Source organism: Porites lutea, chromosome 3 (assembly GCF_958299795.1).
Source record: "Porites lutea chromosome 3, jaPorLute2.1, whole genome shotgun sequence".
NCBI classification, from domain to species: Eukaryota; Metazoa; Cnidaria; class Anthozoa; order Scleractinia; family Poritidae; genus Porites; species Porites lutea.
Genome location: NC_133203.1, coordinates 26,978,011 through 26,991,257, shown reverse-complemented (window position 1 = coordinate 26,991,257; position 13,247 = coordinate 26,978,011). Strand labels below are relative to the sequence as shown.

Below are 13,247 nucleotides of genomic sequence, written 5' to 3'. Positions count from 1 at the left end.
CCTTTCCAAAGTCGCTCCAAAGGCAAAATTCCCAGCCAGGCTAGGCGAAAAGAATGGCTGAGCTGTGTCAAATTAAACCAGGCGTTCCTAATTGATTCACATGACGTCGAACTTTTCATGTACTTTATTCAATGTATCGATCAGGTTCGGCTCATGAAAAGTTTGGTGTCATGATTCGTTTCGATAACGTCCTGTTCGCCAACGTCTTAGTATCCTCCGATCCAAATACGAAATCAGTGGAGTTCCTATATGGTCGGTGCAGGGTCGACACTTGTTTTACGTTAATTTGTACTTTTTATTATAGGAGTCTTTTTTTTTTTTTTGGCTATTCTAACCTTTTATTAGTTCACCTTCGGCTGAAACATCGAGGAAACTTTTTTTTTCGGTTAGGATGATAGAAAAGAATACTCTCCAAGGGCGATCAGTTGTTATCAGGCTAAGACAAAAGTGTCAGTATTTTTAAGGAAACCATAAAAAAACACAGAAAAGGATAAAGTAGTTAAACTTTGGAATAAAAACGTTCAAAGCAATAAAAGCCTTGCTAATTAAAAGGAATTGTACTCTTGAAGTTCGTGCTGCGACGGTCCGGCATAACTTAACTTGATATAACTTACTGTATGGGCATCCTCTACGGGGATCGAACCGGGAATACCCATACGGTATCCCCTACCGGGTATACCCATACGGTATCCCCTACTGGGTATACCCATACAGCACTGATGATTTAGGTATCCAAAGATTTCTAAGTTAAGAAACTCTGGGAACTTCAAGTTACTTCATTCTTCATAAATGCACTCGAACAGGCAAGGCTACAAATAGCTGCATTGGATAGATCAATATTGTGAGACTGTACGGGAATTTCTCTGTTAAGGAGCGGACATAAGGAGTTCAATCTTGTTTGTTAAGAAAAATAATGGACAAGATTTGTACATAATGCATGACACATTGAAGCAAACTAAACTGACATGCAAGAAATAAAACAAAGATGCTATGAAGGTAATGCAAAGGTTTGACAAGAATCTCAACGTTACGAATAAAAACATTCCATTTTGTACTGTTTGAGAGATAATCTAGCCTGCGTGCCAGGTGTTCCAAAGGGAAGGAAAAGGAGATTTTGTGAACTTGAAAAGCGTGAAGGGCGCGCGAGGAATGGGGAAGGAGAACGCGTTCCTCTCCTCGCTTCTCCCTCGCGCGCGGTCTCGCTCTTACATTCCCTTCCTCCGCTGCCTTTCGAACGTTTGCCACGTATGCTAGAGATTATCAAGTTATTCTATCATCATATTCATCTTCCTAGCTAATTGATATAAATTGTACAAGGTGCGATTTTAATCCTCGAAATCTAATCCGCTTTTAGTAATGATCTTGCCTCGAAGCGGTTTGGCTACAAAAGGAATCGTGCCGTTTGATTTAATTAAATCGTTTTCACTTCCGGATTGGATTAAAGATTTTCCAGACGAAAATATTTTAAATGCGACGGTTATCTCTTCCGCAGATTTTTTTTATCGTTGAGATGAAAGATTATATCACGACCTCTACTTTGACTACATATTATAGACTTAGGAAACGACCGACAATCTGATGGTATACATGGTAACCCGATTCGTTTTGTTTTAGAGAGAAAAACCGAGAAAAAACCTTACAACTAACCTCAATAAATTTTGTTTACATGCGGTTGCCGGATTTGCAACGCATTGCGCGAATCGCCATGGCGCGTTGCACCCGAGAAGCAAAGTTTGAAGAAGTACAACGCCACTATATCAATATATATCAATCTAATTTTTTGTTATGTTATATAAAATTTATCCCCCTTTAACATATGTAAAAACTAAGGTCAAGAAGTGTTAAGCTTTTGCAAACGAAACGGTGAAAGACGATTAGGTGATATTTAGTGGAAGGGGGAGGTATTCAACACTTTCAAATAAAAATCAAATTTTGGCATTATACGACCAACAAGTTTGACTTATAGACGTACAGACACAAACATATGAAAGTGTTTGTTGATATTGTTATGAAACGAATTTATCTATTTAACATTGTAGCCTGAAATTACAGAAAGAAAATAGGATTTCCGGTTTCCAAAAAGGAAAATTTCGCCGGCCTTCAAGCGCACCGGAAGCGCGGAAAGAGCGCTCGTGCCAGTCCTACTCCTCATCACACATTAAATGAAGAGCGGAACGCTCGTTTCACCGCCCAACCTTTATCCGCCCTGAGACAAACGGCTGCATCGGAGAGCAATTCCCTACGGGCTCAGCCGGTTATTGTGTCGTCACGAAAGGTGCCTCCCCGCCAAAAAGCTAGAGAAGCACTGCGTAACAAAACAAAGAGCTGCTGCACAGGACTAATATAACACTGACCGACATGATAATACAAAATCATGATACTGTTATAAGAGTTTACTATTGACAATCAGTGATATACGACGAAAGTATTTCACAAAGGGCTAAAAAGAAAATAACCAAAAACAATACTTTCGCACCTTGCGCTTTACAGTCTATATTTGTAGAATGCTATTCTAAGGAAATTAGAACGGCGCCAAAGTTAAAGACTCCCCTTACTAGGACTGGGGCCTAGATACTTCTTCAATCATTATCCGAGACACTGATCTCCACCCAGTTACAGCATTACCCAGGGTCACGCCAGTACACTGTCCTACCCATAATTCCACTCTAACAACGCCTTGTGGGATGTTTTCACAGTACCCCTCAAATGACCGATGATGCAGCAGAGTAGGGTCCCCAGATTTTGGCCACCAGTTGAAAACAACAGCCTCAATCGTCATTGGTCCACTGCATTCATTTCCATTGAACTTGAAATACCAGCGATTACACCGAGGTCTAGGACCTTGGACCCCCATGTTGCCCTGGAATGAGACTCTGAGCGCTGAATTAGACTGCAGTTTGTTAAACACACAGTCCTGGAATAAAAATCAAAATCAAACAAATCAAACATATTGTAGTAATGCAAGCAACCGTGTGTAATGATTGATACTAACAACTCCAGTCAAGATTACTTCCTAATTTTGAAAAACTCTGTAATAGCTTCAATTTTCGTTATCCTTATCCATATGACCAGGAATCCTTATATCACCCAAGATGGCTTTCCTTTTTTCCTTCAAAAAGAACCAAAGAAGAGAGAAATGTAACTTAGCTATTTATGTAATGTGTTGGAAAATGGTGAGTGAGAAGGGAGACGTTCTTCTTTAAAACATTTTAATTTAAAAAGGAATGAATTTTCTTAGGAGTGTGTTATGATTCTTATTCTACTTACCTTAATCTTTCCGTTATCAGTACTGCTAGCTGATTTCCACACACATTGTTTCCAGTTGGTTTGTGGTACTACACTTGCTTGAGCGCTTTCTCCTTTCTCTCCTTTGTCTCCTTTTCTTCCTTTCATTCCCGCAATGCCTCGCTCCCCTTTTATTCCCACAGCTCCGCGCACTCCTTTCATTCCCACAGCCCCTTGCTTGCCTTTCGTTCCCGCAATGCCTGCCTCTCCTTTTATTCCCAGAAGTCCCTGTTCACCTTTCATTCCCTTAATTCCTCGGGGTCCGCTCTTCCCAGGGGTTCCTTCGCGCCCTCTGTCTCCTCTTGGACCCGGCATTCCTTGTGATCCTTTATCACCAATTTGTCCTTTTACACCTTCCCTTCCCTGAGGTCCGTGTGGCCCCGGGACGCCCGGCACTCCCGGTATACCATTTGATCCTGGAATACCAGGGAAACCCATCATAGATCGCTGAAAGTAAAGATGACTTGTAATTAGCACAGAGGAAGACGACACGGGATCTTAATAACTCGGGGTGGGGGGGGGGGGGGGTTGATGTACTCCTGGGAATTCTTGGTGGGGATGTGCCGCCCAGTTACCCAAATCCTGATTCTATTTCAGACCAAAACACGTCATTTTTTACACCCGTTTTCAGACTTGGCCTCTAAAATCCATACCAGTTTTAGGACCTTGTCTCTAAGAATTAATGCATGTCATTTTTACTTAGATTAATTCTCTTTTGGAAATGAAAGGATAATTCCGTTCATACACGCCCGTAGCTCCCTCGCAAACAATGATTCCACACCAAAATGAACAAAGTCTGCATCACCGGCCGTCTCCCTTGTTTTCGAGGCACGGAATGGACCTTGGACATCATAATCCTCTTTAAAGCGTTATCACGCCTCTAATGGACTTGGATGCAATCAGAGAAAATTAACAGTTAACAATGGACAGGCTTCAGGTTTTCGAGGAAAGATCATGCTGAAGCGAGGACTTTTAAATAAACTGCCATACACTGTTAACGGGTACCATTTAGTAAATGATCGTAACAACGTGAGACTATATATAGTGAAACAGTTTCTTGGTGTACCTAATCTAGGGCGCAGTACTTCTTTTTATATCTTTATGCATTTCTTACCTGGCATAAGTCTTACCTCTGTGGCGTTTTGTTGCTGAGGTGAGGTGGTTGTTCCCAGTGAGCCGCCAGAAAAAGAGAGAATCAGGAAAACAGCGAAATACTGAACCATGGCGGTAAGAGTTGAACGAGAACACAGCGTTTTCTCAAATCAGTGCTACGTGCTCACCAATTAATATAGCAAATATTTTAAGTAAATCCTCTGTTCCTGTTTATTGTTTGTTTGTTTTTGCTTGTTTCTTTTAATTTCCTTATATGGCAAGTTTTTTATTCTCTGTTCATAGGCCCGTTTCAGAGTACTGAAACAGGGTCAAAAGATGAACATTCCAAAAATAAATGGCAGAATATAAATCGTTACAAAAGTAGCAAAATTTTATGCACGCTATCACGATTTTGTGCTTCTAACAGTACCCGATCCCTTTCCAAAAATATAACTTTGCCTTCAGTCCAAGTTGGCTATGTTATATCAGAAAAAGTAGCGGCTCCATTAAGCTCCAGCTAAGCAAGCTTTAACGTGTCTAATGTTAGTGTGTTTATTTTTAAACTCCAATATCTTATACCTTGATGGCTGAGTGGGGAGTGGGGGGTCCCTATAATAATCTATACGGGGAGGCGCTGCCCAAAAGGATACCTCTTTCAATTCAGGATAGACTATTCCACGTTATTTTCAACTTTTGACATGGACAAGCTAAAGCAACCTATGGAAAGAACGCCTTCAAATTAGAAAAAATGCAAAGTCTAAAAGTCGGATTTGTTGGAAACTAACCAAGATATAGCTCCTCAATGTCGCCAAATTTTACAGACGTTTGTATGGTGGGGGTCGGCCACAAACTAAATTTCTACATGTATAGTAAACAATATTATTTTCAGGGTTTTCGGTAACTCTTCTTGGCAGAGACTGCTCATTCCTTTCATCCCGCGCTGAACCGATCGTCCCCGTCTTTTTACTTCCTGAACTCTTGGCTACAACAGCTAAAATAACAGTAACTTTCATAAAAAAGCGTACATTCAGACGTAGACAGGGTTTACATGTGTTAAAAACTCGAGAAAACGTTCTGGTTTCGTGATTTTCCTGTTTCATATTTAAAAGAGTGCATTTATAACATTAAAAAAAGGGAAGTAAAGTTCTCAACGAGGTATGTTGAAAGACACCGTTTGTCAATGGAAAGTATAGGAAAGGGTATCTTGTCTGTCAAAATGGTAAGTGCAGGGTTAAGGGGTTAGTCCTCGGGGCGGAGCCTGATCCCCATATAAAACTTAGTTGAGAAGCCGCCCCCTCACCCCCACCCCACCCCGGCCATTATGATCTATGGAGTTGGTCAATAAGAGAGCCGCAACGTCCTTGTTCTTATTTTTGCTGTAGCAGACGTCGTTACATAATTTGGAACGTGACCTTCCTTTTTGCAGCCCATACTTGCTGCAAAACAATTGCGAGACATTTATGTTAGAGGCAGCTTCCTTCCCGAGCGATAACAAAATGTGAGTCATGAGTACGTAACATAATGGGGCTTACGCAGCAACGGCGGAGGAAGTTTTCCTTATTGAAGAAAACTTGCTCTTGTAACTGAAGGGCTTTAAGCCGGTTGTCACGCTATGATTTTTCGAAAGAAAAACGAAAAGGTTAAAACTGGCTGAAAACCGGATAGATTAAAATAATCTGTTGCATCACCATTTATTTTCTTTGGAGATAAATCGGGCATACAATCGCTGTGTGTAAACCAGCTTTCAAATAGCAAAACAAACAATGAAAAAGGATAGAAACATTTTTATACCTTTAATTACTATTTTCCACTCAACTACGTCGTGCAATGCGAACGCCCAAAGACGAGTTTTAGTTTCTCTTTTTATAAAACTCAGACCCATTTCGTACGGTCTGGCATGTTTTCCACTCGCTAATCTCATAACCACAAACGTACATGAGTTTTTATATTTTAGGGTACAAGCTCGCCTGATAATTAATTTTAATAGCAAGATAGTGGCGGCCGGCCAAATGACCACGTCGTTATTACGTTTTGAGGATCGAAACTGACCCTCACTGAACTGAAACAAGGCTAATCGAGTAACATCAACTTCGTTCTGCACCTGACAGCTGACTTGAATATAGATATTTTTAACTTTTACTGTAAAGCCATTCTTAACCGCTTTAAATAACGTATTCACATGTATATCATTGTCTAAAGTACAAGACTAGTTACCAATAAATAAGAACTTGTTTCAATAATTAACACTGTTTAGACTTGTTTCCTTCAGCAAGGCTCTTTTGAAAAAGCAAGACACCAAGATGCCGAAAAACAAAGGACATTATAAATAAACTCCTTCTAAATGCATTTATCAGACATAATAGTCTGTTCACTTTTAAAAGCTACTTCATTATATAACTAACAGAAAAACATTGAATTATTCAGTTCTCTGCACTCTTAGCTTTCCACTGTATGGGTGACAATTTTCCATGGGCGTAGAGGGAGGGTGAGTTTTCGTTACTCAATTAATTAATCAGCGGTAGTTTGGCAAAATGAAGAGGGAATTCCGGTTAAATGATCGAGCTTCCTCTCGGAACGCTTCCGGTCGACTTTTTGACCTTATTTATGGCCCTTTTTCGCAATCTGGCGAAAAACGAGACGGGCGAGATCAAGGTTTTCAAGCGACAATTATGAAGTCTTCCGTGGACGAAGTAAGGGAAAAAGGGATTGCATTTCTTCAAGGAAATTTTGACAATGTTCGCTTTTCGGAGAATTACTGTTTTGCAGTCCATAAAGGAGACAGGATAGAGCGCTAGCTTACCGGAACGGACGGTTATTTCCGTTACACTTGAACCGAGGGAGTGGGGTTCGGGCTTCACCCATGCAATATGGCCGCCCGTAACGCAGAGTCTTCGATCCCGACGTTCTTACGTAAAAATAGGGGACTGAATCGAATGATGAACGAGAGATTTGATGATTGGCAAATGCCCCCCCCCCCCCATACAATTACTTACTTCACCTACTTTCCAAAATAACAGGGAATTAATTGAGAACCATTTTGTTCGATCTCCACTAATATTTGTTGAATAACTGTTGAATTGCTAAGTACATGTAGAACAATATACTAAAGCAGGGTAGGACTAAGCCTCTGCAAGAGAGAATTGGTGGGGGAAGGGGGGAGGGGCTGGAGATTATGCGGGATTCAAAGGGATGGGAATGAGCGAATTGGGACAAAAGTCAAAACATGGGGAGAGGGGTGAGGACTATTTCTCATTCTCTTTCGTACAGTGGAACCTCCATATAACGGAACTCGATATAACGAAGTCCTCGGTATAACGAACGATATTTTCTGCCCCAATTATAGTATAATGTATGGAAAAGAACCTCGATATAACCTAACCTCGTTTTAGCGAAAGCGAGTAATCGAGGTTCCAATGTAATCAAGCAATACCAATGTTTGTAGAGAGGAGAAGTGTGACGTCACGTTACCATGGTAGCAAAATTTCCGCATCACAACAATAAGGAGTTTAAGCAACGACGACGGCGGCGTTTTATCAATGGCAAAAAACCCGTGAAACTGAATGTGATTGTTCTCTTACCCTAAGTTCCAGGTCGTCTTTGTACACATCCTGGATGAGTTTTCCTGGATAATGTTCTCCGAGAGGAAACGGGTAGTCACTGCCTAAAATAACATTCTCCTGAAAAAAAAAAAACAAACAAACAAACAAACAAAATACACGTGCAGGATAATGAGCCCACGCTTGGTGCGATGAGAAAATTGGGAACTTGAAGGTTCATTTTGTTTCAGTGTTATGTCTGTCCAGGGGATAAAGTGCGCTTTGCACACAAAAGAAGATTGTTGAAAACACAACTTTAATGGGGAATCAGACTTGCACACGTCAGCTCGTTCTTGATCAACACAACAAGTCACAATCTCATCATGGCTTAATAAAACTTCATCTTGTTAGTAAAAACCTCCGCAAAAGAAAAACTAAATCACTGTCGGGGTGGAAACTGAAATGTTGTAGGAGCTCTGAAAAACTTACCATACGATCAAAGCGTTCAGGTAATTAAGCACATGGTTTGGTTCACGACGTCTTCACAACGAAAGATTCGAAGATTCGAAACAAAATTGTTACTGCTGCTTAGCCAGTTTCCGTACATTTAGAAAACGGTACAACAGTTATATAGTGCCATAAATACCGGTAAAAAGGAAACGCGAACTGTAGCAGTTATACATGCACAAGCAAAGAAGCCATAACTGTTCTAAATAGTAAGTTACGTCTTTGTTACGATGAGAACCTTTAAGCCCCAATATCTACATACAAATTCTCCACACTGTTTTTGGTGATAATTTTATCGACTGTCATAACCATTTCCCTTGATTGTGCTGATATTGTTAGGAGAAAGTTCATGTTGGTCAGTCTTATGACTTATTAAAAGGGTTGAGTCATTTTACATCCCATTGGTATATATGGCACATTTTGTCTATCTATTAAAGGGGCTACGTCATGGTCATCGGGTTATATTACTGTTTTAGGCCAATTCTGTGCTGAAGTCGTTACTTAGTACTTTTACCTATACACTAAATGCTCCATTTACAGTGAGCGGAAAATATAAATCAAACAAATTTCATCAGAGAGCACTAACGAGAATACTTCTCTAGTGATTTTTGCTGGAATGGCATCGAAACTAAGTTTCAATCCACATACATTCTTGCCGTTCCTAGAAACAGACGACAGGAAACAGAATATAGTCTGAAATAACAAACCTGGACCGTTATTTTTAGAATTCAATTTATGCAAAGACAAACGATAGAAAAGAGCGTGACATAAACCATTTTCAGTACACGTCTTGTTAATTTTTGCTTGCATAAATTCACTGTTTTTTGCTGAAATGGATCATAACCAAAAAGTCACTGAACTCTTTATCTGACCAATAGTGTTAACTAGTAATTTAAGAACTTTTTCATCATGGACAAGACTATCTGTATATATTTGACCAATGTACTTTCTGCAACATTCAATATTATACCGAATGATACATTTAAGGTTCTGTTTCCCGGGGGGAGGGTACTTGGGTAAATTTTTGCTGGGTATGTGCCACCGGCCTCTCAGAATCCCTACCCCATCATAGTCTATTTTGTGACCAATTATAGACCCCATCTTGGTCACTTTTGGGCAAATATGTATTTTTTTGAGATCCCGACTTAGCCACTTTCTATTTTTATGAACTGACGCATTTTCTTTTTCTTTTCTTTTCTTTTTTTTTTTTTTTCTTTTTTTTTTCTTTTTTTTTTTAACCGAATGAAGAACACTTTAATTTTCACCTGCAGTACAAACATCCCGGTGCGTTTGCTACACGTTATTATGAATACGTGTTACCCCAAAATATCCGAAAATGTGCGAACACATTCTAGTAAATATTTTGAAAATGCGACCTCATTGTAGTCAATCCAGTTGTGAAAATGCGACCCTATCCAGCGTCACACCCCCATTAGCCTTATATAAGGAAGTACCCCCCCCCCCCTCCCGAGTTCTGTTTGTGGTGTAGAAAGTATTGAGAGTTTATCCATAATACATCTAACAAAATTAATTAAACACTGCTAAAATACAGTTAACTCGCACAGACACAGTCGGATGCGACTAAAGTGACCGTCTTAGGCCCGGTTCAGACGCCGAACTTTTCATGAGCCGAACCTAATTCGAATTAAGGCCGACCCAATTATTTAGACCAGATGAATTGATTCAAACACGCCGATCTTAATTTCGGCTGAACTAAGTTCAAAAGTCTAAAAATGTTCATTTCGGTCAAACTGCTTACAAAATACGTAAAATAATTTATACAGGTTCGATACATAAAAGTTCGGCATCTGATTCAAAGCCGTTCCAAAGTCGCTCCAAAGGCGAAATTCCCAGCCAGGCTTGGCGAAAAAAACGGCTGAGCTGTGTCAAACTGAACCAGGCGTTCCCACAGGTAGCCCAAGCTTACTATGAGAGCCCTGAACAACATTATCCTACTTAGCTAATTAATTATTCATACGACAACAGTTATAAGACGTTGTATGAAAATTATCCGATTTCTCCATAACTGAGTGAAACGTACATTAAATTTTTCCTTTTAGTATTTTGTTACATTTATTTGTGTTGACTGCGTTTCAAGCCTCTTAGGATGCCAAGAACCCGAAAACAACGTACACTACCCATCAAGCTAATTAACTATTCATACAGCAAGAAAATTATTAGCCTCCCACGCAAAATTATAAGACGTTGTATGGAGAAATATTCTTCGCTCGCTTTCAAGCTTACCGTTAGCGTCTTCTTGTTTTTCTTTGTATTCTGACTGCATTTCTGAACTCCTAGGCATTGTTTAATGCCTTTTTTTGAGCGACAGTTTTTCACCCAGGTGACAGTAGATAGAAGAGAAGAGAAGGTTGGCAAACCTCTCTTTACCGGCTCCGCTCTCGGTGGAGATAAATTCCGTAACATTTGCGACATGAAGACAATTCCTTTAGAAACAGATGTCCTGGTAAATGCCGCACATTTTTCATCATTCACATCGCCAAAATTCCCATTTCGAAGGTCCTAAATCGCCAACAAAGTGGACAATACAAGGCCGTAGGTAGGCGAGTCGAGAGCAGACCCGCAACTGGTCAGTATAAAGGACGGACTGCGCATTGCGGACTACGGACTGCGGACTAAGTATAAAATACGGACTAGGTATAAAACGCGGAGTGGAAAATATGGACTGGGTATCAAACACGGACTAGGTATAAAACGCGAACTGCGGACTGCGGACTGGGTATAAAATACGGACTACGGACTACTTTGGTAAAAACGGTGCTAATTGGTTCTAGGTAAGGAAAAATAAGATCAAAAGATCGCTAAATAGCAAGACAAGTGGTAAAGTTGTAAATACTCCTATAAATTCTTGGTGGAGGTGTGCCGCCCGGGTCTCTGAATCATGAGCCGGATCAAAATCCTATTTTCTTCACTCATTTTTAGAGTTGTCTCCGTCTCTAACAATCATGAAAGGGGTCAGGATCAGGGAGGGGGGGTACTCCCTTATATAAGGGAAGGGTAGGGGTTTTGGGCCTTTTTGGTCTGAAAACACTTTGCCCATTTTGGGAACGAAATAGAAATGTGCGAACTCGAATTGCATCTGGAGAAATTTTTTGTTTCCGCTCTAACTTCGAAATGATGACATAATTTCTGCCTAATTAGGCCTAATCTATTCCAGGCTCCGAGATAGCTGGGTCCGCTGAATTGAGAAAGCGCGAACACGAAAATAAAACGGGAAAAAAAACTAGGGAGTCTCCCCAACTATCTGAGAGCCTGGACCAGGCTAAATTATGCCAGGTACGAAAATGGGTATGGATTTTAGAGATCTAGTCTGAAAATGGGTGTGGAAAATGACATTTTTTGGTCTGCAATAAGGTCAGGATTCGGAGAACCGGGCACCACCCCCACCAAGAATTCCCAGTAGTACCCCCCTCCGGGGATCAGGAGCAGGGTGTAAATCATGTCATCATAATCATCGCTTGGAATATAACGTTGGATGACTCATTTCGGCTATTATTCACGTATGTAAGTAATCCCTCCCCCCTTGCCCTCCCCCCCTAAATACCGCTTTTGTGCATCGCGGAATGCCCTGCATTGACCTTCTCGTCTTAGTCCTCATACGGAATTGTAGCATCCGATAAGAATTTTACTGATCTGACTACTATTTTTTTAATTCGGAGCTTCTTATTGGTTTAAAACTGCAAATCGAAATCTCTTCTAACTGCTTCTTTTTATAAAATTCAGAGTTAAATTTCAGTTGCCTTGAGTACCGGCATAACCTCTCTTCTCCATGGGAAGAATAGACTACGTGAACAGTTAAGGGAATGTTAAAGCTGGGACTACTGTTTTGCTAGTCCATTTTCCATTTCTCTCAGTTTTACCTTTCTAAGGCTGTTTTTATTTATATAGTCCGTAGTCCGCGTTTTATACCCAGTCCGTGTTTTATACTCAGTCCGGAGTACGCATTTTATACCTAGTCCGCACTTTATACCCAGTCCGCAGTCCGTGGTCCGCAGTCCGCAGTCCATGTCTTATACTGACCGGACCCGCAACGGACTCCAACCGTCAAGTCGACAATTTCAAACCGACGCGGACTGGCAGGGTCAAATTGTTCAACCGTCAAAGGGCAATTGGAGCATTTAGCCCACTGGGCACATTACTGATGTTTCACTTCTCACATTGCACTCGCATCGCGTGACGGATATATACTGACATTGCACTTGGTTGAAAAGCGTTTGACAATTGTTTTTTTTATGTATGATTTAGAAAAAAATATTGCAATAAGAATTACGGCTGTCACACAGTTGTTAGCTATTTTTCTTCCTTTTTCAACAAGTGGCAGTAAGTAGTAAGTTTGGGACAGGAACTTCTCAGGTGCTCTTATCTAATGAGAGTGTTTTTACTGAAAGGAAATATGTAAATAAAATATTTCATTCAATGTTCCCTTGGTAATTCTGCCACATTAGCTAGACCGATTTTAAGATCAAATTCTACATCAGCTGCTTACAGCGCAAGCAAACTATTTCTGAAAAGTGAATTCAAATTGTAGTAGCTATTTTTCTATTGATTGGATTTCTTGACGATACTACTGTATTACTCATGACAGAAAGGTAAGATGCGTGACTTCCGTGACCCCGGAGTGCAATGAGAGAAGTGGAGCATCACTTACTGTGCCCAGTATGCTAAATGCTCCACTTGTCCCTTGACGGTTGAACGATTTGACCCTGCCAGCCCGCGTCGGTTTGAAATTGTCGACTTGGCGGTTGGAGTCCGTAGCGGGTCTGCTCTCGAGATCGACTCGCCTAGTACGGCCTTGTATTGTCCACTTTG

At 40.6% G+C, this 13,247-nt stretch overlaps 1 protein-coding gene across 1 annotated transcript; it reads right to left on the bottom strand.

Moving 5' to 3' along the window:
- Positions 1–2,418: 2,418 nt before the first annotated feature.
- On the bottom strand, positions 2,419–3,769 carry LOC140930821 (collagen triple helix repeat-containing protein 1-like). The gene is made up of 2 exons (XM_073380533.1): positions 3,268–3,769; positions 2,419–2,914 (listed from the first exon to the last, which is right to left on the bottom strand). Exons 1-2 carry the CDS (start codon positions 3,724–3,726, stop codon positions 2,555–2,557), a joined length of 819 nt encoding a protein of 272 aa, XP_073236634.1. The 5' UTR covers positions 3,727–3,769; the 3' UTR covers positions 2,419–2,554.
- Between the last annotated feature and the right edge of the window lie 9,478 nt (positions 3,770–13,247).

What these genes read in the sequence shown, in the direction of transcription:
- LOC140930821 (XM_073380533.1), bottom strand. Translation starts at nt 3,726, where the DNA reads ATGATGGGTTTCCCTGGTATTCCAGGATCAAATGGTATACCGGGAGTG. An exon ending in CTGATAACGGAAAGATTAAG is followed by an intron (nt 2,915 to 3,267) that starts GTAAGTAGAATA and finishes TTTTTATTCCAG; the next exon opens with GACTGTGTGTTTAACAAACT.